Genomic DNA, 25843 nt, shown 5'->3' on the forward strand with positions numbered 1-25843 from the left:
ACAGAACATATATGTGTATGTGTGTGTGCATGATGTAACTGTTGCTCAATCGTGTCCGACTCTTTGCGACCCCATGGACTGCAGCACGCCAGGCTTCCCTGTCCATCACCATCTCCCCGAGTTTGCTCAAACTCATGTCCACTGAGTCCGGGATACCCTCCAACCATCTCATCCTCTGCCACCCCCTTCTCCTTCTGCCGTCAATCTTTCCCGGCATCAGGGTGTTTTGCAATGTGTGTGTGTGTGTATTTTTTTGCATACACTTAGCAAAATCTGAGCATGTTTCGAGTGTTTTTTTCCTGGTCCCTGGTAGCTCACATGGTAAACAATCTCCCTGCAAGTGCAAGAGACCCCTGGGTCAGGAAGACCCCCTGGAGGAGGGCACGGCAGCCCACTCCAGTATTCCTGCCTGGAGAATCCCACGGACAGAGGGGCCGGGTGGGCTACAGTCTGTGGGGTTGCAAAGAGTTGGACACGACTGAGCAACCAACACACAACACAGTGTGATTGTGAATTTTTGTGTTTTATACTTTCCATTTTCTCCTATATGTGTTATTTATAGTTATTTATACAACGTATACCGCAGAATAAGGCTTTACAAAAACTCAGTTGAGTACGGGCGAGTACGGGCTTGCTGTGTGAAAACAGCAGAAACTGGGTCTTCTCCTCCCAAAAGGCTCCCCCACCCCCGACCAGATCTGTGTTTTGTTGTTATTGCTCTTTAGTTGCTAAGTCCTTTCCGAGTCTTAGCGACCCCACGGACTGTAGCCCACCAGGCTCCTCCGTCCGTGGGATTTCTCGTTTCTGGATAAATCTTTAAGTCCCTCCAGGAACCTGGCCTCACGGTGGGTGGCCTTGTGAGCACTTTCCTGGTTTCTGCTGGAAAGACGACAAGAGAGATCACTTTCCCCGTATTTTGAAATGGACTCAGGGCGGTATTTTCTGTAGGAAAAATCTCGGCGGTTATTTTTCTAATTATTAGTTTTAAATCCCGGCTTTGACAGAGTCTCACTTTCCAGAATCAGCAAAAAGAATATGAAACAGCAGTGGATAGTAATCCTGTCCCCTGAAAATTGTGCTTTTAAGCTCTTCTTTTAACTAGTAATTTAAAATAGACCTCCGGCTCCTGCCATTGTCCAGGAAGAAAAATAGAAAGAAAAAAAAAAAAGCTTGTACACAGAATCTATTTTTATAATCATTGAGAGAAAGATCTTGAGGAAGCCCATAAACTCCCAGCCTTCATCTAGACCTAGAAAAAGTATCACTGAATTATCCTGACATATTTCACAGATGCTTATATACCATAAAGTAATAGAAAAAAAAAAAGAGAGAGGGACTGCAGAAACATTCACGGTACACAGGAAGTCTCTTGGATTTGTTTTATCATTATTTTTAGGCTCACGTTGCCAGACCTGAATGGAGAAAATGTGTTAGTCACTCAGTCGTGTCTGACTCTTTGCGACCCCATGGACCGTAGCCCGCCAGGCTCCTCTGTCCATGGGATGCTCCAGGCAAGAATACTGGAGTGGGTTGCCATTCCCTTCTCCAAATGGAGAAAATAGCCTTGTTTTTTTTCCTCCCAAAAGCCGTGTGAGTGCGCTTATTTTTCAAAAAATGGAAAGTTGAATGAGGTTTCTCACTAACAGTGCATCTCTGCTCCTAATCCTTTTATGACTTTGTAAAAATCAAAATACAGTTTATTCGTTCTATTCTTTTAAAAATATTTGTGTATTTGGCTGCACAGGGTCTTAGCTGAGGCACACAGGATCTTGACTTGCAGCACGCAAACTCTTAGTGGCAGCACGTGGAACCTAGTTCCCTGACCAGGAATCGAACCCGGGACCCCCTGCTTGGGGAGCGTGGAGTGTCAGCCTTTCCAAGGACAGTGTGGAAGTCTCAGTGGTATACAGTGCCTGAACGTGCTTTGCAAACCATAGACGTTTTAAACCCAGGGGGATAACAGCAAGAATTCTGGAAACAGCAATGCATACTTGCATGCGTGTGCACACGTGTGAGTCAATTCAGTCGTGTCTGACTCTTTGAGACCCCGTGGGCCGTAGCCCCCACCAGGCTCCTCTGTCCATGGGATTCTCCAGGTGAGAATATACTGGAGTGGGTTGCCATGCCCTTCTCCAGGGGATCTACCTGACCCAGGGATCGAACTCACATCTCCTGTATCTCTTGCATTGCATATCTAATTTTGAAGTATCTAAGTCTCAGTGTGACTGTCTTTACTAGAAAATTTTTAAGAGTTGAGTTTTTTTTAGGAATGCTATAACCAATTACACCAAACTGGGTGGCTTAAAACAAGAAATTCATCCATCCTTGATAATAGATTTCCGTCTATTTTCATTGTCTCCTAGCTAGTTAGCTAGCTATTATCTACCTACTATATATGTATGTATCAATCATCTGTCTACTTAGCTATTTCCATAATTCATCCATGCATCCATCCACACATCTGTATCTATATATCATATATTGTCTATGAATCATACGTATCATCTACTATATATTTATGTATCTATCACCTATCTTTCTATACATTCATTTATCCACATACCTATTTGTCTCATCTATCATCTATCTTATCTATCATATCAGCCTATTTTCTGTCATCTTTATCATCATCTAGCTAGCTAGCTATTACCTACTATATATTTATGTATCCGTGTTTCCCTGGTGGCTCAGCTGGTAAAGAACCCGCCTGCAATGCAGGAGCCGCAGCAACTGTGAGTTCAATCCCTGGGTGGGGGAGAGCCCCTGGAGGAGGGCATGGCAACCCACTCCAGGATGGTTGCCTGGAGAATTCCCATGGACAGAAGAGCCTGGAAGGCTACAGACCACAGGGTCACAAAAAGTCAGACACGAATGAAGTGAGTTAGCACCCAGGCACTATTTTATGTATCTATCAATCATTTGTCCACCTATCCATCCATCCATCCACACATCTATCTATCTTATATATCATCTATGTCTCTATACATCATCTATCTAGGAATCTACATACTGTCTACCTATCAATCATATCTATCTATACATACATATCTATACACGTATCTATCAATCAACTATCCACTCGTTTATCCACATACCTATTTATCTATCTGATCTATCATATCATTGAGAGAGTCAACTCCTAGGCAGGCTGATAAGAAGTCTGGGGGTCCCCAAGGAGAGAGGGGTCTGGAATTCTCAAGGAGGAGGAAAGGACAAACTTTTTTTTTTCTTCTACATTCCTTAGGATTATATAACACTAGTGTATCCTGCTTGAGGACAGTTTCTGGAAAAAAAAACCTTCTGGCTAATCCTGTTATCTTAAAATGTAAATTATGGCAGTGGGTCTAGTAAGGTCTTTACAACCTCCAGACATTCTTTTGATTCACTGAAATAACTAATTAAAAGTATATGACTCCACTGCTAACACTAGCGAGGGGGCACTCTTTCTGCCCCCTTCTGATGTCTATGTCAAAAGCTTTCTCTATCTCTTTTATAGTTTAATAAAACTTTATTACACAGAAGCTCTGAGCAATCAAGCCTAGTCTCTGTCCCTAGATTGAATTCCTCTCCTCTGGAGGCCAGGAATCCCGGTCTCTTTCATGGTTCAGCAACAACCTTTCATCTAGCTATTTTGTATCGTCTACCATATACATATATGATATACTGACCTGATGGACATGGGTTTGAGCAAGCTCTGGGAGTTGGTGATGGACAGGGAAGCCTGGTGTGCTGCAGTCCATGGGGTCACAGAGGCAGACACGACTGAGCAACTGAACTGATATACGTATATATCTATCAACCATCTATCCATCCATCCATCCATCCATCTATCATCTATGGATCATCTAGCTATCTATCTATGTATTGTCTATCTATCAAATTGTGCCTACTTAAGATCTCTCATGGTGGTTCTCAACTAAGGGTGATGGGAGGGCACTGAAAATATTTAGAGCCATTACTTGACTGCTACGCACCTGGAGTGGAAGACGCTACGGGCGCTCTGTGGGTATGGCCTACAGATGCTGCTAAACACCCCACGATGCACACCACAGCCCCCACTCCAGAAGATGACCCAGCCCTCAAAGTTCTTGCTGCTAACGTTGACAAACCCTGTCTGAGATAAAGCGTTTGTCTACGGAGCATGAACGCTTCAAGCAGGACATGTTTCCAACACATCTGGGTGCCCTGGTACCCCATCGTGGTACCTGGCACATCCTAAGGGCTGTGGAAGTATCCTTAAGCCCATAAACAGATTCATGCATGGGACAGTATCCACGCTTCCCAGAATGGTGGGAAGCCAAGCTCTCTTTAGTTTCAATGACTGCTATTCTTTCCAGATTGGTGGCATGGTGAAAACTCACCTTCTTCCCAAATAGTTATCTTGAGTTGCTTTTTACCCGCTCCTCAGGGCAGAAAGCTAAAACATGCATGGGACATGCACCCAAGATGTCTCTTTCCTAAATAAAATCAGCGGAAGGATTGCTGTGACACCATTTTTTCAGCCTCAAATTATCTTGGTTCAGATTGGGACTGTTTCCACACCGCCTTCCTGTCAAAGGGGTTGCCAGAGCCACCCTCTTGGACTCAGTTCCTTTGTAATAAAAAGAGTTGCAGAGAATGGAGTGATTCCAGTGTGGTGGATAAAAGCAATTTTTAACCAATCTAATTTATTAAGTTTTTTTTTGACGTGGACCACCATTTTTAAAGTCTTTATTGAATTTCTTACAATTCTACTTCCATTTTAGGTTTGGGTTTTTTGGCTCCGAGGCATGTGGGATCGTCAAAGTCTTAACCACTGGATCACCAGGGAAGTTCCTCAACCAATCTGATTTAAAAATCAAATGCAAGTCATGTGCTTCTGCCCTTGAAAAATATCACTGTCATGACTGCTTGGCTCTTTGGAAAATATTATTTTATTATCCAATGTACACTATATGGACCTTAAAAATACAGTAAAGCAGTCATGGAAATAACAGATCAACTTTCAGTGGACACAGACAGGAGGAAAGTGATTTCCGGGCTTGTCCAGAAGGCAAAGGGGGTTTATTCTCTGGGGTCACAACTTTGCTTTCTGCTCCGTCTCATCTCATCTCCCTACAACTCTCATGGGATAAACTCTGTTATAAACAAGGAAATTCAGTATGTCACTCCCCACCACCACCACCCCCACACACACCACACGATCCCTGGGAACAGTAATATCTTCGTGGTTCATGAATTTGAAGGAAGTTGAGGAGGAACTTGATTCAATTGCATTTCCATGCCTACTCTAATGTATCCAAGTCTTGTAAAGACCAATAATTTACTATTTTTAATGAGACAGAAAGTACGTCTTTTGCTTTCTACTCTCATCGTCTGATTAGAAAGAAAATATATATATATAAAACACTATATAAAAAGTGAGTTCCAGGGAGAAAGCATTCTTATAAAATGAGAGATGTATTGTATGACACTTGTACGTGGGGAAAAAATAAAATTCAATCATTGTAGTTCTCAGCCCTTGTTGGGCAAAGCGGAATTCTGAAATAACAGAAAGATGGATACTCATTCTAGAAGGTTCTATGGTGCTGAAACTGCAGCAGGTTAACTAGGGAACTCATTTTGCAGGCGGGTAGCGAGGCACAGTGAATCTCTATGATTTATTTGCAGTGAGAGCTCCTTAGGGATCCTACAGACGCTCGTTCAAGCGGCAGGGTGGTGCCCGTGACTCACAAATTGAGATCGGCACCCAAGTCCCGTGAAAAGCAAGACCAGAGCACTTGGCATCCTGTAAACATGTCACAAAGTCCCCCCACAGCGGCAGACACCTCCTTACAGACTCTACGGTTGCTACCTCTCGTCATCAAGCGCGGGTCAAGGTCAACGTGAGCCTGAAACCCACCAATCCAGAGAGGGGCTGCCACTGTTGACGATGTCCAGTCGCTCAGTCGTGTCCGACTCTTTGCGACCCCATGGACTGCAGCACGCCAAGCTCCCCTGTCCTTCACCATCTCCCCGGAGTTTGCTCAAACTCATGTCCATTGAGTCTGTGATGCCATCCAACCATCTCATACTCCGTCACCCTATCTCCTTTTGCCTTCAGTCTTTCCTGTCATGCCACCATGACCCAAGACAAGCCCTTTTCGATCTCTGACCTTCTGGCCCCAGCTGTGACCCCCAAAGCAGGCTTCGTGCTAACTTCCCAAGCAATGGCAACCCACTCCAGTATTCTCGCCTGGAGAATTCCATAGACAGAGGAGACAGGTGGGCTACCGTCCAGGGAGGGGAGGGGGGTGTCACAGAGAATCCCACACGACTGAGCGACAAACGCTTTCAGTTTCAGGTGACAGGCCTGGAGTCCCCGCCGTCTGGTTTGGCATTTCAGTAGATGTGGACGTAGGTGGTCTTAGAGTCGCTGCCCAGGAGGTTTTTTGCAGTGCATTTGTAGAAGCCGGCGTCTCTCTGGGTGGCCTGCTGGATGGTTAGGGATCCCTGCGGGTGCAGGAATCTGTTGCCATAGAGACGGGGCTGAGTCCCCACGGTGAGCTGCGACTTGTCGGGCAGCTCCCAGCTTATCTCGGCTTTGGGGATGCCCATGGCCATGCAGCTGATCTTCACGGTGCTGCCAGGGCGGGCGTAGATGACCGGCGTGGGCTCGCTGGTGATCCGCGGGGGATAGGCGATGACTATCACCGGGACGCTCACGACAGAAGCTCCGTGTTCGCCGTCCGCGTTGCACACGTAGGTGCCGCGGTCGAAGACTGAGGCATCCCGCACGGTAAGGGTGCCGTTCTCCCAGAGGGCGAAGCGTCCCCGGACCTGGGGGCCGTCCAGCACCACGCCGCTGGGCAGCGTCCAGGAGGGGCGCGTCCCCCGGGTGCCCGGGGGTACGCAGGGCAGCCGCAAGGTCTCGCCGTTGACGATGCTGACCAGGTTGTGGTAGCGCTTGCTTGTCTCGGGCTTCAGCCCCACCTTCAGGGACACCAGCCTCTCCGTGTGGCCCGCCGAGTTGCTGGCCACGCAGCGGTAGGCGCCGGCGTCCTCGGAAGAGAGGCCGCTGACGTGAAGCATGCCGTCCCCCTTGTGGAAGAACCTGTGGAGCCGCTGGCCACTCCGCAGCTCCGTCCCGTTGGGCAGGACCCACAGCAGCGCGGGCGTCGGGGTGCCCGCGGCCGAGCAGTTGAGACTGATGGTGTGGCCGGCCATGGCCGTGATCTTCTCGCTGACCGGGTCGTGGAAGATGGGCTTCTCCAGGGGCTCCAGGACGGTGAGCTGGACCACCAGGCGGGCCTCCCCGCCTTCGTTGCGCCCGATGCACGCCAGCTGCACCGAGTCGCTCGTCCGCAGGCTCTTGATGTCCAGGGTTCCGTTGCGATGGATGGTGATGCGGTTTCCGTAGTAGGGGGCAGGCAGGACCACGCCCTCGGGGAAGGCCCAGAGCACCCTGGGCGTGGGCACCCCTTCTGCCCGGCAGTCGATGAGCTTGCGGCTCCCGCCGGGGGCCACCTCCCGTACGGTGGTGATGGCTTCGGGGTAGCCGTTGATGATGGGCGGCTGCACGTGGACATGGATCCAGACAGTCTTCCGGTCCTCCCCGGCGCTGTTCCTGACCACGCACGTGTAGTTGCCGCTGTCGGAGCGCTGGGCCTTCTGGATGAGCAGCGTGCCATCCTGGTAGACCTGGTACTTGTCGGACAAGGCAGGGATGAGCCGGTGGGTGGGAGACAGCCAAGTGATCTTGGGCGTGGGCTCCCCTTGGGCCTCGCAGGCCACGGTGACCACGTCCCCGTAGGGCACCTGAATCACCGAGTACGTCTTGTTGCGGATGGCGGCCGGCTCGCTCACCACCTTGACACGCACGCGCATCTCGTCCTTGCCGACCCGGTTTTCGGCGAAGCACGTGTAGTCCCCTTCCTCCCGCGGGCCCACCTCGTTGAAGTAGAGGGTCCCGTTGTGGAACACCACGTAGCGCTTGGCCCGTCCGCCGCTGTCGTCCGCCTGCATGAAGGAGTTGACCAGGCTGCCGTCCGGGAGGCTCCAGGAGATCTCGGGGTTGGGGAGCCCCGTGGCCAGGCAGTCCACCTTGAGGTCGCCCCCGTAGAGGACCCGGTGGTCGTTGGCTTCCTTGTGCTGGATCTTGGCGGCCTTCATCACCACGTTCACCTTGAGAGCCACGAAGTCGTCGCCCACCTTGTTCCGGGCGACGCACAGGTAATCCCCCGCGTCTTTGTCGGTGACCGACTTGACCACCAGCGTCCCGTTGGCGAACGCCTTGATCCTGGTGTCGAAGCTGATGGGGAAGAAGGAAAGGAGGAAGAATGTCAGTCTCCCAAACGCTCTCTCGCCTGGCTTGAGATCACCAAAGCCAGACAGAAACTTGAGGTCCTGACAACTACCGGCGCTCAGGCTGTTGCTTATAGTCACTAAGTCGTGTTCAACTCTTTGTGACCCCGCGGACTGGAGCCCGCCAGGCTCCTCTGTCCATGGGATTCTCCAGGCAAGAACACTGAAGGGGGTTCCATGCCCCTTCTCCAGGGGATCTTCCCCACCCAGGAATCGTACCCTCATCTCCTGCACCGCAGGCAGATTCTTTTATCACTGAGTCACCTACTCCATGGGATTCACCAGGCAAGAATACTGGAGTGGGTTGCCATGCCCCTTCTCCAGGGCATCTTCCCCACCCAGGGATCGAACTTGTGTCTCCTGCACTGGAAGGCACATTCTCTACTGCTGAGTCACCAGGGAAGCTCCACCAATACACAAGGCTGCCGCTCATAACGTCAGGCGGTTTTTGCAGCCAAGAGGGGACACTATCCAAACACAGAAGCAATTTATTTACCATGAATAAGAACCTCCCTGTGGAGCCTGCCCTCTGGCTGGGCTGGCCCCGGATTATAAGATTCGAAATGCAGCCTACGACATCAACCCTGTTAGCGTGGGTGTGTCTGTGTGTGTGTGTGTGTATTAAATATTTGCATGCGGTGCGGTGCTTAGGGTAATGATAAAATCAGATCAAATGCTACAGTCACAGACAGAATGAATATGCATTAACCTTAGGAAGAGGTGAAATTTTTCCTAAAGAAAGCGCTTTACAGACGATTTCTACTCTTGACAGTTCTTATGCTGCTGGACTGAACTGTGAGACAAACAGGAAGCAAAGTGGCAAAAACGTGGATCACGGAGGTGCGGTGACCTGAAGAGTTTCCATGCTAAGGTAGGATGCTTCAGAACTTGATGCTGTTGGTCTACGAGTTTCTTCTCTAAAATATGTCAATGTCAATGTGTCAGTGGTTCAGTCGTGTCTGACTATTTGCAACCCCCATAGACTGTAGTCCACCAGGCTCCTCTGTCCATGGGATTCTCCAGGCAAGAATATGGAAGTGGGTTGCCATTTCCTTTTCCACTAAAGCCTTAAGATCCTCACCAGCTTGCACTCCCCTATGCTGACATGCCATTTCTCCACTCAGTAGACCTACATTCACACGCTGCTGAGTTAATATGTAAGAAGAAAATTTTTTCAGCATAAAGGGGCAACATGGAAAGTAAGACACAAATAGCTACCCTAGCTACGGGACATTTTTATAAATATGTATTGGCATCTCCTCCAGCAGTGCAGAGCTAATGCTTTGAATAACGGGTTAAGACATTTGGGAAGCTGCTGCTGTAAAAGTGTCCAACATCTCAGTTACTTATAAATTATCATTCTGGCTTCTGTAGGGGGAACTTGAACATTCATCCCTAAATATTTCCTACATACTGCATCATTCTCATAGCATGTATGGAATGGCTAATTAAAAAAAAAAAATGCCTATGACGAAATTCAACCTGTTAACCTGATTGCTGTTGTTGTTAAGTCATGGCTGACTCCTTAGAGACACCATGGACTGTAGCCCGCCAGGCTCCTCTGTCCATGGGATTCTCCAGGCAAGAATACTGGAGTCGGTTGCCATTTCCTTCTCCAGGGGATCTTCCCGACCCAGGAATCAAACCCAGGTCTCCTGCACTGTGGAGAGATTCTTTACCAACTGAGCTATAAGCACCTATTGGAGAGGACCAAAAAAACTGTTTCGTTGGCCATGGGAAAGAGAGTCAAGTCTGTGTGAATTAGTTGGTCACTGGATAGCGGTGGAGAAGACAAAGATATCTTAATGTGTCTTGGAGTCAGACTCCAGAAATGTATACAGTAGCACATGTCTGCAAACATTTAGAAACGCCTATGGCAGCAAACCATAGTCTTGGTCACAATCAGAATCAACAGAGCAAGTCTGAAAAAGAGGCCTGGCTCCACCGCACAGGAGACTTGGCTGCAAGACGCGAAAGTCCAATATCTCTGTTTTTTAAACAATCTGAGCGTGTAGGCGGGGCAGAGAGCCCACTCCTTTATAAAACTCCCATGGGCTGTTTAATGACACTTTTTCTGAGAATGTAATTAGCCAGAAGCTAGGAATAATGAAGCTACAGAGACCGCCGTTTATGATTTACAGCGAGAAGCCGGTAGGAGGGCCCCTGTTGACGCTGGAATGACCATCCTTCATCTCAGCGTCCGTTCAACACTTGCCTCAGCCTTGCCAATGTCAATGGAAAATAGGCCTCCACGTGGCAGGACACCGGCCCAGCTGGAAGATATTCTGGGGAAAACTGGGTACGTGGTATTTCGGGTTGACTGTGCTAAAGTTCACGAGGTACCACCCAGCCGCCTGAAGTTAAAATATACAGGCTGCGAGAACACTACAGCCTCCTTTTCCTGCACTGGAAGGAGGCTGGGCGGCCGCACAGAACCTTGGACGCTGCTTTTTTGGTCCTGTCCCCGGGGAGGAGCCCACACCTAGCTCCCCGGCTCTGGAGGCTGAAGTGGGGGCGGGGGAGGGGGTCAACACGGCGTCATGGGTGTGGCTTTGCCTCCCAGCTGCCAACCACTGTCTCTTTCCTCTGCAGCTTAAAACACTGAATAAAGAGACAGTGGCCTTGGGGGGAACTAGCCCAGGATTTTGCAGCTTCGGCACTACTAATATCAGGGGCTGGATGAGTGTCCACGGTGGGGTGTCCTGTGCATGGTGGGGTTTTGGGCAGCACTCCTGGTCTATACTGATTAAACAGTAGCATGTAGGTAGGTATGTATGTATGTATGTGTGTATGGATGGATGTATGGATGGATGGATGTATGCATGGATGGATGGATGGATGGATAGATGGATGCATGTATGGACTGATGTATAGATAGATGTATGCATGGATGGATAGATAGATGGATGGATGGATAAATAATTAGACAGTCACTTAAGCTAGGTCAGCGTTTCTCAGCCTCCCCACTCTCTTTATGTGGGGCATCCTCTGCACTGTGGGGTGTGGAGGAGCATCCCTGGTCTCCACTCACCATGCCCAGGAGCACTCCCAGCCAAGCTGTGACAACCAGAAATGTCTCTGGATATTGTCAGATATCCCCTCAGGGCCAAGTCATCCCCGGTTGAGAACCACAGCTAGAGATGGATAGATGGATACATGGATAGATGGATGGATGGATGGGTAGATGGGTAGATAGACATATGGATGGATAGATGTATGTATGTTTGTATGTATGGATGGATAGATGGATGGATGGACATATGTATATACGTATGGATGGATAGATGTATGTATGTATGGATGGATAGATGGATAGATGGATAGATGTATATACGTATGGATGGATAGATGGATGGATGGATAGATGTATGTATGTATGTATGTATGGAGAGGTAGATGTATGTATGTATGTATGTATGGATGGGTAGATGGGTAGATGGATGGATGGACAGATGTATGTATGTATGTATGGATAGATGGATAGATGGATAGATGTATGTATGTATGTATGGATAGATGTATGTATGATTGTATGTATGGATGGATGGATAGATGGATGGATGGACAGATGTATGTATGTATGGATGGATAGATGGATGGATGGATAGATGTATGTATGGATGTATGGATAGATGGATAGATGTATGTATGTTTGTATGTATGGATGGATAGATGGATGGATGGACAGATGCATATATGTATGCATGTATGGATGGATAGAGAGATGGATGGATGGATGGATAGATGTATGTATGTTTGTATGTATGTATGGACAGATGGATGGATGGATGGACAGATGTATATATGGATGCATGTATGGATGGATAGAGGGATGGATGGATGGATGGAAGGACAGATGTATATATGGTTGCATGTATGGATGGATAGAGGGATGGATGGATGGATGGATAATTAGTCTCTCACGCTAGTTGAGGGTTTCTCAGCCTCAGCCCTGCTGACACCTGGACTGGACGACTCTCTCATATGGGGCATCCTGGGCACTGTGGGGTGGGGGGCAGCGTCCCTGGTCTCCACCCACCGCATGCCGGGAGCCCCACTCCCCCACTCCTGAAGTCACATCAACCAAAAATGGCTCCCAAAATTGCCCAAAGTCCCCTGGGGACAAAATCCCCCTTGGTTGAGACCCATTGCTGTAGATTCATGCATCTGGCCCTCAAAGACAGGGCAACAAGGCAAGGTGCTTTTTCTTGTAGCCAAAATGAAGTTTAAGAATTCCAAATGTGTGACCTTTGTGCTGTCATCGTGCCTTCCAATGTTTTGTTTTCCCCTCCTTTCCTTCTGTTGCTGCTACATTTTAACATAACACGTGGAGCTTCTATGTGTTTTGTTGAGATTCGATTATAGAAAGAGAAGGCAAATTGTTTTTATCTATCCTTTTGGTGTTGCTGTTTAGTCATTAAGCCGTGTCCGCCTCCTTGCAACCTAATGGACTGAAACCCGCCAGGCCCCTCTGTCTGTGGGATTTCCCAGACAAGAATACTGGAGTGGATTGCCATTTCCTTCTCCAATCTATTTAAAATGGTGTTAAAATATGATCACGAAAACAAAAGCTATCAGTTAATCTTTCTGTGTGCGTGTTGGGGGGACAGTTGAGGAGGAGGTAAGGGCCAGGTGTTTGTCTACATCTCTTGGGACTTCCCTGGCAGTCCAGTGGTTAGAACTCTGGCCTTCCACTAGCAGGGGGCAAGGGTTTGATCCCTGGTAAAGCAACTAAGATCCCACATGCCCCACGGTGCAGAGAAAAGAAAGATTGCATCACGTGAGAAAGAAATGCCCCTGCAGCCAGAAGACACAGGAAGCAGTGTCTGTGCCGATTGATTCCAGCGCCTGCTTAGTCGCTCAGCCGTGTCTGACTCTTTGCAACCCCACGGACCGTAGCCCGCCAGGCTCCTCTGTCCATGGGGATTCTCCAGGCAAGAATACTGAGTGGGTAGCCTTTCCTTTCTCCAGGGGATCCTCCCGACCCAGGGATCGAACCCAGGCCTTCTGCACTGCAGACGTACTCTTTACTTCTGAGCCACCAGGGAAGCCCAAGAATACCAGAGTGCGTAGCCTATCCCTTCTCCAGCGGATCTTCCCCACCCAGGAATCGAATCTCGGGGTCTCTCCGGCATTGCAGGAGGATTTTTTTTTCACCAACTGAGCTACCAGGGAAGCCCATTCATTCCAGACAAGGAGTCGTCCCCTTTTCTATCCAACCCCAAGAAAAGGTGTCCCTCCAAATCCCAATCGTTGGAAAAGACCCTGATGCTGGAAAAGACTGAAGGCGGGAGGAGAAGGGGACGACAGAGGATGAGATGGATGGCATCACCATCTCAACAGACATGAGTTTGAGCAAACTCTGGGAAACGGTGAAGGACCAGAGAAACACGGCATGCTGCAGTCCATGGGGTCACAAAGAGTCGGAGACGATCGAGCAACAAAGAAATTCCAAGGCGAGATGGAGGGAGGTGCCCTAACAAAAAAATTCCAAGGGGAGGCACGCGGAGGTGCCCGAGGATTGATGGTTAGGGCGGAGCGCCCCATACGTACGTACGTACCTGAAAAGCGCGTCGATCATCCGCTTGGACGGCAGCCTCCAGACGATGCGCGGCCAGGGGTCCCCGGAGGCGCTGCAGTCCAGCCGGAGGGTCCCCCCGTAGCGGACGTCGGTCCTCTGCGGGGAGGTGCCGGTGATGCGCGCGTTGGCGGCCGCGCGCTGGACCGTGAGCTGCACCGTCCGGCGCGCAGAGCCCACCAGGTTGGCGGCCACGCACTCGTAGCGCCCGCTGTCCTGGGGCGCCAGGTTGCGGATGTAGAGGGTCCCGTTGGGGAAGACGAAGAGGTTGCCGTGGACGAACTGCGAGGGGCGGATCTGGGTGCCGTCGCGGAGCACCCAACGTACGCTGGGCAGGGGCGCGGCGCGGGCCGTGCAGTGGATGTGGATGCTGAGGCCGGGCGGCAGCGAGATGTTCTCCGCCTTCTCCTGGTGGATGACCGGGGGCAGCGCCGCCACGTGCAGGCGGATGGCCAGGCTGTCGGCCCCCGCCGCGTTGCTGGCCACGCACTTGTAGACGCCCCTGTCTTGGAACGACGCCTCCTTGATGCTCAGCGTCCGGTTCTCGTGCAGCGTGACCCTGCCCTCCACGGGGGACACGGTCTGCCACACGCGCCCGTCGGGGAAGACCCAGGAGATCTGGGGCGCGGGGGTCCCCTTGGCCAGACACTCCATGGCGATGGTGTCGCCCAGGTAGACGGTGACATCCTTGTAGTGGGAGGCCAGGATCTGGGGCTGCTGCACGGTGACCGACAGGAGGACCACCATGCGGTCGGCCCCGTGCAGGTTTTTGGCCGTGCAGATGTACTGCCCGCGGTCCTGCACCTGGACGCTCCGAATGACGAAGGTGCCGTTCTTCAGGACCTCGAACCGCTGCAGTCTGGTGTTGGGGGTCATCAGAGCGCCTGGAAGTCAAAGAACAGCTGCCATCAGGTGCGATGCACACCGCGCCCCTTTCCACAAGGATGGAATAAAGGTGATTAGTTAACGGATCTGCGCGTTCAGCTGCCCAGTCGCTAAAGTCGTGTCTGACCCTTTGCGACCCCACTGGACCGTAGCCCACCAGGTTCCTCGGTCCATGGGATTCTCCCAGGCAGGAACACTGGAGTGGGTTGCCATTTCCTCCTCCAGGGCATTTTCCCGACGTAGGGATTGAACCTGAGTCTCCTGCGTTTGCAGGTGTTTTCTTTACCACTGAGCCATCAGGGAAACTCTTAAATCTAATTCTCCTCTTTATGTCCAACAGCAAAAAATCAAAAGGCCCAACCCTTAGGACTTCCATTAATCTTCTCCTGTGTGTGTGTGTGCTAAGTCGCTTCAGTTGTGGTTCAACCCTCTGTGACCCCGTGGACTGTAGCCCGCCAGGCTCCTCTGTCCGTGGGAATTCTCCAGGCAAGAATTCTGGAGTCGGCTTTAAATATACATATATCCCCTCCCTCTTGAACCTCCCTCCCACCCCCACCCCAGCCCTCTAGGTCATCACAGAGCCCCGAGCTGGGCTCCCTGGGCTATATACCAGCTTCCCACTAGGGATCTATTCTACACTTTGCAGTGGATGTACAGGGTGTCATGGATATACAGTCAGGCCCTGGAGAGTTATACGAGGGAAAAAGATCCTGTTTCCTCAACAAACACATTTTAAGTGGGAAAGAAATAGATGGCGTAGTGCTGTGTGCCAAGCCGTGTCCGACTCTCTGCGACACCAAACAGCAAAGGCAAAAGACCCACCCCCAGTACCTCCACGATCGGGTGCGCGCCTGCTAAGTCGCTTCCGTCGTGTCTAACTCTTTGCGACCCCATGGACTGCAGCCCACCAGGCTCCTCTGTCCGTGGGATTCTCCGGGCAAGAATACTGGAGTTGGGTTGCCAGGCCCTTCACTAGGGGATCTTCCTGACCCAGGGATCGAACTGGAGTCTTCTACACTGGCAGGTGGGTTCTTTACCACTGAGCCACCTGCGAAGCCCTTTAATTGATCGACTTCTCCTCTTTACGTCCACACAGCAGAGAGCAAAAGACCCACCCGGCCAGTACCTCCTATATTCCTCTTGACTCTTTCACGAAATCCCCGAATCAGGGTAAATGCCACCTTCACGCCGAGGCAGTGGGTATGGTTTTCAGAGAGGGTTCTGGAAGGCACCACGAAACCCAGGGTCTCCCAAGGCAGCCTCTCTGTTCCCTTTAGCTATTGGAGGGGCAGCTCCGGTTTGCTCAGCCCCAGCCTCCTTGAGTGGATGCTCAGGTCCTCCTCAAGTCCCCAGGTTGGCAGCAGGGATGCTCCAGGTTTGCGGTCACCGTTTCCCTTGGCCCGGCCAGGCTCCCGAGAGCAAGGTTGGGCGGGTCATCGTCTGTCCTGTGTGGCTGAGCTGAGCTCTAACGCATGCTTCCTGACACCCTCACCTCTACAGCTGGGGAGCATGTGTTCCTTTTTCTCCTCACCATCTATACAACCCCAAGAGGCACACGAAAAGATGCTCAGCATCACTAATTATCAGAGAAAGGCAAATCAAAACTACAATGAGGTATCAGCTCACACCGGTTAGAATGGTCATCAATGAAAAAAAAATCTACAAACGATATTAAAAAGCAGAGACATTACTTTGCCAACAAAGGTCCGTCTAGTCAAGGCTATGGTTTTTCCAGTATCATGTATGGATGTGAGAGTTGGACTATAAAGAAAGCTGAACGCCACAGAATTGATGCTTTTGAACTCTGGTGTTGGAGAAGACTCTTGAGAGTCCCTTAGACTGCAAGGAGATCCAACTAGTCCATCCTAAAGGAGATCAGTCCTGAATATTCATTGGAAGGACGGATGCTGAAGCTGAAACTCCCATACTTTGGCCACCTGATGTGAAGAGCTGACTCATTGGAAAAGACCCTGATGCTGGGAAGGATTGGGGGCAGGAGGAGAAGGGGATGACAGAGGATGAGATGGCTGGATGGCATCACTGACTCAATGGACATGAGTTTGAGTAAGCCCTGGGAGTTGGTGATGGGCAGGGAGGCCTGGCGGGCTGCAGTCCCTGGGGTCGCAAAGAGTCAGACACGACTGAGCAAGTGAACTGAACTGAACTGACAAATGATAAGTGCTGGAGAGGGTGTGGAGAGAAGGGAACCTCCTTGCACTAGAACTAACGTATGATACAGCAATCTCACTCCTGGGCATATACCCTGAGAAAACCATAACTCCAAAAAAAAAAAAAAAAAAACCACATGCAGCGCAGTGTTCACTGCAGCCCTGTTTACAGTAGCCTTGACATGGAAACAACCTAAGTGTCCATCGACAGATGAATGGATAAAGAAGATGAGGTACACACACACACACACACACATACACACAATGGGATATTATTCAGCCATGAAAAGGAACGAAATTGAGTCCATTGTAGAGATGTGGATGGACCCAGAGTTTGTCATACAGAGTGAAGTAAGTCAGAAAGTGAAAGTCGCTCAGTGGTGTCGGACTCTTTGCAACCCCACGGACTACACAGTCCATGGGATTCTCCAGGCCAGAACACTGGAGTAGGTAGCCTTTCCCTTCTCCAGGGGATCTCCCCGACCCAGGGATCGAACCTAGGTCTCCCACACTGCAGGCATATTCTTCACCAGCTGAGCCACCAGGGAAGCCAAAGAATACTGGAGTGGGTAGTCTAGCCCTTCTCCAGGGGATCTTCTTGACCCAGGAATCGAACTGGGGCCTCCTGCATTGCAGGCAGAGTCTTTACCAACCAAGCTACCAGGGAAGCCCTTACACAAGCACCCCAGTGTTCACTGCAGCACTGTTGACAGTAGCCATGACACAGAAGCAACCTAAGTGTTCATCAACAGATGGATGAATAAAGAAGATGTGGTACATATACACAACGGAATATTACTCAGCCATGAAAAGGAACGAAACAGTCTGTTCGCAGTGATGCGGATGAACCTAGAGTCTGTCACACAGAGTGAAGGAGGTCAGAAAGAGAAAATCAGATATTGCATATTAACGCCTACATATGGAATCTGGAAAGATGGTCCTGATGAACCTATTTGCAGGGCAGGAATAGAGATGCAGACATAGAGAAGGGACAGGTGGACACAGTGGGTGAAGGAGAAGGTGAGGTGAATCGGAAGAGTAACACTGACATATATACACGACCGTGTGGGAAATAGATAGATAGAGGGCAGCTGTGGTATAGCCCAGGGAGCTCAGCTCGGTCCTCTGTGATGACCTAGAGGGGTGGGATGGGGGCTGGGAGGTAGGCTTAAGAGGGAGGAGATATGTGGACACTTATGGCTGATTCACGTGGTTGCATAGCAGAAACCAACACAGCATTATGTAAAGAAATTATATTCCAATTAAAAAAAAACAACTGGAGGAAAAGGGTTAGTCGCTCACTCTTGTCTAACTCTTTGCGACCCCCGTGGACTGTAGCCCGCCAGGCTCCTCTGTCCATGGGGATTCTCCAGGCAAGAATACTGGAGTGGGTTGCCGTTTCCTTCTCCAAACAAAGGAAAAGCTGGTGCTAGAAGCAGAATCCTGGTCAGGCAGAGGAAGATGCAGGATGCTCTAAGGAGGGGGCATGGCCCAGGGACACTCTACGATGGAACAAGGTACAGAGGACGCTAGGTATCCGTGCAAAAGGGATCTCCTCAGTGGAGGGACATGCCTTCCATCCAAGGCACAGTCCTTTCCGAACCAAAACCCCTTGGTGTTCCCCGCTTGCTTCCTTCAGCAAATTCCTCATTAAATCATTAGGGAAGCGTTTGGCGTCCGACGTGGAGCCTATCCAAGCTGTCAGTAATCTGCCTGCGTCCAGCGTCTTTTCTCACAGTTGGAGAACGTCCAGCGTGTGTGAGATCAGCAGAGAATGTACAGCTGTCTCCAATGTAACGGCATCGGTCACTTCCTGGGTTATCTACAAGGCAGATGGAGGGGAAAAAAAAAAGAACCCAACTCTCTGAACAGAAGCCAAGCCTGAAGGACACAGCTGTGCTTGAGAGAGATGGAAAGACAAAGGGGAAAAGGGAGGTACAGTCCCGGAGACTGCAGGGCCGAAACAGAGACGCAGATTTGTGGACACAGCTGGGAGAGGAGAGGGCACGACGAACTGAGAGAGGAACACGGACATATATACCCCACACGTGTAAAATATAGAGCGCGTCTGGGAAGCTTCTGAGTAACACAAGGAGCTCAGCTCGCTGCTCTGTGATGACCTGGAGAGGCGGTCATCGCTTTTAGTTCCGTGCATCACCTAGAGTCTGTTTGGACACCGAAGCAGATGGGTCATTTTGGATGAAGCAAAGCGGTCTTTGCAGCACCCCGGTCTGCCAAGTAGAGACCGTCGTATAGTCCCTTGTCATACGGGCTGACTTTTCTCCTTCCACCATCAATTCCTATGTTGGAGTTGGGAACCGCCCCCAGAAGCTCAGAATGCGGCTGTACTTGGAGATGGTCTTTAAAGAGGGGATGAAGGTAAAAAAATGAGGTCTACGAGGGTGTGTCCTGATCTCATAGGGCCGGGGTTCTGATAAGAGGAGGAGATGGGGACACTAGACACACACAGACGAATGACCGCGTGAGGACACGGCCGTTGACACGCCGAAGAGGGTTCAGGAGGAACCAGGGCTGTGGTCACCTGGATCTTGGACTTCCAACCTCCCAAACGGTCCGAAAAGAAGTTGGCTGCCCCAGCCGCCACCTGGGAAGCCCTAAGCCTCAGTTAATAATGCTGCGTGTTTCCACAGCTGCTTTGAAAAATAAACCTCACACCCTTGTTCATTTCTTACTCCCCCGTCCCTGTAAAGAGATACACCCCTTGACAGATTCTCTAGAGTCCTTTCCCATCCCACCTACCTGTGGTCCTCTTCTGAGAGTCTCTGCTTCTATGCAGACTTCTTACGCTCAAGGAACTCTCCCCTCTCCACCTACCAACCCCGGTTAGAACGCCCGACGTGTAAACGCCCTACCTGTGGACACCTTGGTCCAAGTCACAAAGGGCTTGGGTTTCCCCGTGGCCTCACAGGGGAACATGACGTCCGTCTCTGCGGTGACGGTCACGGTCTGCGGGGATTTGGTGATGATCTGCGGCTTTTCCCCGAGCGTCCAGAATTTGGACGCAGGCAGCCCTCCGGCGGAGAAGAGCTTTGCGCTGCTGTGATGGAAGCTTCTGGAGGGCAGGGCGGAAGACATCGCGAAGGGGACGGAGCTCCGGGTGGAGGAGACTGGGGGCATGTTCCGTACGTTCGTGGGGGGTGGCGCTGTGGTCCTGGGGACGTGCAAGACGGGAGGCGCTGGGGGCCCCAGGTCCATGTGGAAGATGCTCTGAGAGTGGATCCGAGTGTAGGGACCTGGGTGGACCTTTCTGTCTCTCAACACCGGGGCTGCAGAGGTGGGTCGCTGAGGTTTCGGAGTACCTCCCAACTGGGGGAAAGAGAGGGTCCTGTTGATAAAGAAAGGGAATCTTCCGCTGGGAAAAGGAGGTGCTCTCGAATCCGGAGGCTTGCCCACGGGCTCTCTTAGATCAGGCAGGTGGTTATTTGCAAACGATCTGGAGTTGCCCGGGAATCGGTCAGTTCCTTGGCTGGTCGTCATACCCGGAACGCTAGGTTTGGACCCAGGCCACGAAACCACCATGGGAGTTGTCGGATAACTCGGTGATCTCGGAGTCGTCACGTGCCCGGCCTCCGGCCAAACCCTCGACGGGTACGCAGTGATTCCCGGTTTGCGGGTCAGGTGACGAGGGGGCTGGAAGGTGACCGAGTATCTGAAGGGACTTTGTGTGACCGCTTGCGGGGGTCTCACGGTTCCTCTTGGTGGGATCGGTGTGGCGGGAACTCTGGCTGGTTGGTGGAAAACCGGGACCCTCCAAGCCTCGTCTGGACCATCTGGAGCACGGGGAAGGATGTTTTTCATTGTGCCATCAAACGCTTCCTTTCTTAACTCCTCCTTTGGAGTCAAGGTAAACTTGTCCTGGTTGGAAGAGGGCGTAGATAGCTGGTCTGGCTTCGAGAGATGCCGAGTTACGTCGTTCTTCACTGAAGGCGCTTTGGTTTCTGGGATCCCCACGTAATGGAAGGAGACGTGGGGTTTGGAAGTTTTCCAGGCTGCTGACGTCCCTGAAGGAAGAGGTGGTGTGGGCTTTGTGGTGGTCTCTGCGGAGGACATGAGAGTCGTGGGTGGGAATGGCGATTCCGGCTCCTCCACCGGGGCAGGAGTGGACACGCGACTCTGGGGTCTGATTTCAGGACGGACGGTAGCGTGAGCGGTTTCACGGCCTCTCTGATCACGGACGGTGGTTTCTGCCGGACTCGAAGATGCCTCTACTTTTAGGACGGGGAGAGTCGTCGCAGGAGCCACCTGTTGGGGTTGAAACAGCACAGAGACCGCCGCTGAAGGTGAAAACTCGGTAGGCAAACCTCGATCCGCCGACTCTCTCACAGAGGGTGATTCTGTAAGCGCTTCCGAAGGGCTGGTCACAGGTGGGTCTGTCTGTCCCATCGCAGGCTGGGTTGCCCCTGGGGGATCCCAGCTTGTTGTTTCTGGAAAGCGAGACGTCAGAGGCGCCTCCTTAAATCCTCCCGCAGGGGAGACCTCGGCCACAGAAGGTGATGCCGCGTGAGTGACTGAGTCTCCAGGCACCAGACCATTGGTTTGATAGTCCCTGAGGTCTGTGACACCGTGGTTGTTCATTTTCTTTCCGTCTGACGCAGGCTGGCGTGTGACTGGAACGGTCTCTCGGAATCTGTCAGGAGACAGATGTGTTTTGCTGGTGGCGGCTGGGCTATAGGCTTCCCTGCTGGTTATCTCCCGTGGGTGTCCAGTGGTGAAAGAGATGGTCGTAGGGGAAAGTGCAGCTTGGGAACTGGAGGGAAAAGAGGTTTTATACTTATCTTCTGGAGAAAGGCTGGGCTTGGACACAGAAGCCGCAGAGCTCAGGGTAGAAGCGATGTATCGGTGTCTGTTGGGTCTCTTGACCTGTTTCCTGCGTGGGCTGCCCCCGGATACGGGTTCGGCCTGCTCCTCCGTGTCCAAGCGTCCTGGGGTACCTACGGCATTGTTAACCCAGGTTGTAGGACCCAGAGAACTCGCCAGTTGGCTTGGAGTCTTCACTTCGGGGACTTGGGTCAGTGGAGTCGAGACAGTGTCTGTCGGGGCAAACGTCGTATGCGGGGCCTGCTTATGGCGCTGTCGGAATTTGTGGGGTCGGAATCGCCTCCTCCCGTGGGGCCTCTTTCGAGAGGGATGAGTGGTCAGCACCGACGGTGAAGTGTCCTTTTGGGCTGGCGTGGTCACTGCTGCCGTGGTCGTGTCCTTACCGAGCACGACGCCAAGCGTGGATTCCCCGGGATGCTGCAAGTCAGTGACGCTGTTCACCACTTCCAGAGTCGAGTCAAGCGGAGTGGTCGGGTCTACGGCTTGCCCGTTTCCCTGGATGCGTCTGGAGTCCGTGGGGTGTGTCTCTAGCGTACCCCCTCCCTGCAGTGTCTGAGAAGTCTCCTCCGTGCCCTTGGGAATCAGTGGGGGGCCTGGAGTGCTTAACCCAGTTTTCACAAGCTGCGGGCTGTCTGTCTGTTCCTGTAGGCGCGTTTCAGCTGGGACGTCGGGGTCTCCTAAGGTGGGGTCTTCAAGTGGCTCAGATGTCCTGGCCTCGGCAACCCACAAGATGGGGGTTGGCGTGAAGTGTGTGGAGGCCTGTTCTTTCACGGTATTCTCGGCTGGTTGTGAATCTGTCCCCAGCTCGGGGTAAAAGTAGGTCACAGTCTCAGACTCAGCCAAGGGTATGGCGTCCATCGGGGATTCATCCTCAGGGGATGTGGACTCCGGTACGGATCCAACACCGAGGGTAGACCAGCCGTCTGTGGCTACGTGTTCATTGGTGGGTTCTTTGTGCTCCATTTCCAGGATCTGCAAAGTAGAAGATTCATAAAGTATAGATGACGGCGTCGTGGCTGGGGCCGGGTTGGAGTCAACTCCAGTGGGAGTCGCACCCACAGTCTTCTCAGAAGAGCCCTCGGCAATAAATTCTTCCACGCGTGTGGCTATCACTCTGGGTTCACTACCAATGACTCCGTCGTGGCCAGGTTGGAGCGGAACGGTCCTAGTGGAAGAGACAGCGCTGGAAATCTGCTCTTCCTCGCCAAATACGGACACATCTCCCGAGGATTCTTCTGCACTGCTTGTGGTCTGCACAGGCGATACCGAGTAGGGAGCAACAGCAGGCAGAGGTGATAACACTTCCTGCCTCATCAGTGAAGGTGAGCTGACTGTGACGACCTGGGGTCCTTCCGTTCCCTTAGGGACACTTCTCCCACGTACTCTGGCTAAGATATCTGCCCAGCGTTCTGGATTAATCTGCTTGCTGGCCACGTTTATCCTCCGCCTGGACTCGAAGACTCTGCGGCCTTCAGCGACGTGGGTCTCCGGCTCCTTTGAGGGGTGCTTCCAGGGTTTCAGCTTTCTGCGCCCTTTCCTGGTCTTCTTACCCCCGCCGACGGCGTCGTCCTTTTCTCTGATTAACAGCTCTTGGTCCTGCGGGTGGAGGGCCGTCGTGGATGCGCTCTCTTCCTCTCCCGTGCCGGAGCCGCCTTCATCCTCCACGATCCCTCCACGCCCTCCGGAAAGAGTCCTGCCTCCTGGGCGCCCGCCTCTTTTCGGAGACCTGCCGGACCCCCTCTTGCTCACCTGGACCCCCACCGTAAAATGGTCCGCCCCTCTCTGGTTGACTGCCACGCATCTGTAGTAACCGCTGTCGCTGCCTTGAACCTTAGGGATGGAGAGAGTGCCGTCGGCCAGCATGTAGGCGTGCGAGGCGTTGGCCATCACGTTCAGCAGCCTTTTGTTGGGAAGGATCCAGCTGATCTGGGCCTCCGGTACAGCCAGCGCCTGGCAAGGCAGCATCACGGGCTCCCCTGGGTTCTTCTGAACGGTCACAGTGTACGCGTCGAGAGGCTGAATGACCGGCGGCTGCACCAGGACCCTGTACAGCATCCGGTCCACCTCATCCCTCACCCGAGCGACACACTGGTACAAACCAGCGTCCGACGGCTGCGTCGACCTGATCTTCAGCCAGCCGCTGGTGAGGACCGAGAACCTGCCGTCGCGGTCTTCCATCGGTGCTTTCACGACAGACCCGTCTGGGAGCACCCAGAAGATGGAAGGGCTCTCGGAAGCCCTCACGTTGCAGCTCAGCTGGCAGGGGCTCCCCTCCAGGACGGTCTGGGCTCTCTGCACGGCTCTGCCGGGCTCGATCATCACCCAGCTTCTGCTCCGAGATGGCCTCGCGTCTTTGGCGGACATGGTCAGGGCATGCCGAGACGCGTAGGACAGCACCACCACTTTCGCTGAGCTCAGACGCCGGTTGAGCTGCAGCTCGATGGACGGCTGCGTGACCCACTCCGGCTCGGCGAGGACGTGGGCCCTGACGCCCGTGTAGTAGAGCGTCGTGTCGTCGTCAGGATCTTGCCTGTACTGGTAGCCGACCCCGGGGTCTTTGCCGAGCGCGGGTTCCCGGTGGAGCTTCACGGGGACCTCGCTGTAGTAGGCCATCAGCTTCCAGAGCTTCTCGTAGTTCTGTCGAGTCATGGGGCACTCAAAGTCCAAGGCGACCGTGGCGTTGATCTCTATCTCCTGGGGGTCCGTCTGGTTCAGGTACAGTCTATACACGTCCGTGGGCTTCTTGATGTCACAGACCAAGTGGACCGTGTTTCCGTGCTCGTTGCTCATGTTGACGGACACGTTCCACGTGGGGAACTGGAATCCGTCCGGGGAGAAGGGGTGGTCGGCGTCCTCCTCTTCGTCCCGATCTTCCTCGCTACTCCGGCTCCGGTTCTGTCTCAGCGGGGACTCGATCGAAGGCTTCTGGCAGGGGACATCCTGCAACTTCTGCAGCTCCCGTTGCTGCCACTTCTTGGGACTGAAGCACGTGGAACAGAGCTGACCCCCTTCGTAGGCTTTGTCCTTCTTACACTTCAGGACTCCTGAAACACAGCATCAGACAGACATGCTCTAACTCAATGACCCGAAGAAAGGACAGGGGATGAAGCCTCTGTCTGCATCTTTATCACCTGGGTGCGTCTCAACGAAGATTCAAGACCTTACCTACCTTGTGCCCGTGATGTCACCTAGGAGCTTAAATCCATTTAACCCCGTGTGTGGTAACTAACCAGGGTCTGGGAAGTTCTTGACAGGGAGCAATGAGGACTTTTGAAAAAGGTACTTTTAGGGACTTCCCTGGTGGTCCACTGGCTAAGACTCCACGCTCCCAACGCAGGGGGTCTGGGTTCCATTCCTGGTCAGGAACTAGATCCCATGTGCAGCGTGAAAAGGTATTTTTAAGTTGACAAAGAATCTCTCTTCATACATATGATGCAGTTTTCCTTTTATGAAGGTCCAGGGGACCTTGTAAGTCTCTGTAAGTCTCTGCAACCCATGAACACATTTCCAGGTCCTAGAACCAACTATGGGCCTTCCCGGTGGCTCAGATGCTAAAGGGTCTGCCTGCAATGCAGGAGACTGGGGTTCTATGCCTGAGTCAGGAAGATCCCCTGGAGGAGGAAATGGCAACCCACTCCAGTACTCTTGCCTGGAGAATCCCACGGACAGAGGAGCCTGGTGGGCTACAGTTCATGGGGTTGCCAAGAGTCAGACACAACTGAGTGACTAATGCTTCAGGACCAACTGTTGGCATGACTAGTATCATGACGACCTTTCATAACTACATTTTTTTGCAACCATTTTTCATTTCAGGCAGTACTTTCTTTTTTGGATTCACATTCTTATTCTTGGCTTCCTGGACACTCAATCCTCCAGGATTTCATCCTTTTCTGGCCAACACTGACTCTTTCAGCGTTTCTCTGCCCAACTCATTATGCTATGGGGGTGTCTTGACATTTCCGTTATAACATTTCCTGCCACACTGATTTGAGGATGCGCTTTCACCCAACCCAAGAGGAAGCAAGAGCTGGAGTGGAGTAATTTGTCCAGA

At 51.9% G+C, this 25843-nt stretch overlaps 1 protein-coding gene across 1 annotated transcript in view; it reads right to left on the reverse strand.

Moving 5' to 3' along the window:
• Positions 1 to 4897: 4897 nt before the first annotated feature.
• The window catches only part of LOC145537809 (matrix-remodeling-associated protein 5-like), a 103780-nt gene continuing 82834 nt past the window's right edge, over positions 4898 to 25843 (reverse strand). The window contains exons 12-14 of the mRNA XM_081568681.1: positions 19827 to 24836; positions 13884 to 14784; positions 4898 to 8269 (exon numbers count right to left, since the gene is read on the reverse strand). Coding sequence (XP_081424807.1) covers positions 6361 to 8269; positions 13884 to 14784; positions 19827 to 24836 — 7820 coding nt within the window. The 3' untranslated portion in view covers positions 4898 to 6360. The remainder of the gene's footprint in view (positions 8270 to 13883; positions 14785 to 19826; positions 24837 to 25843) is intronic.

The sequence above is a fragment of the Giraffa tippelskirchi genome, chromosome Y, assembly GCF_054371585.1.
Source record: "Giraffa tippelskirchi isolate mGirTip1 chromosome Y, T2T-mGirTip1v1.2.pri, whole genome shotgun sequence".
Classification (NCBI taxonomy): domain Eukaryota; kingdom Metazoa; phylum Chordata; class Mammalia; order Artiodactyla; family Giraffidae; genus Giraffa; species Giraffa tippelskirchi.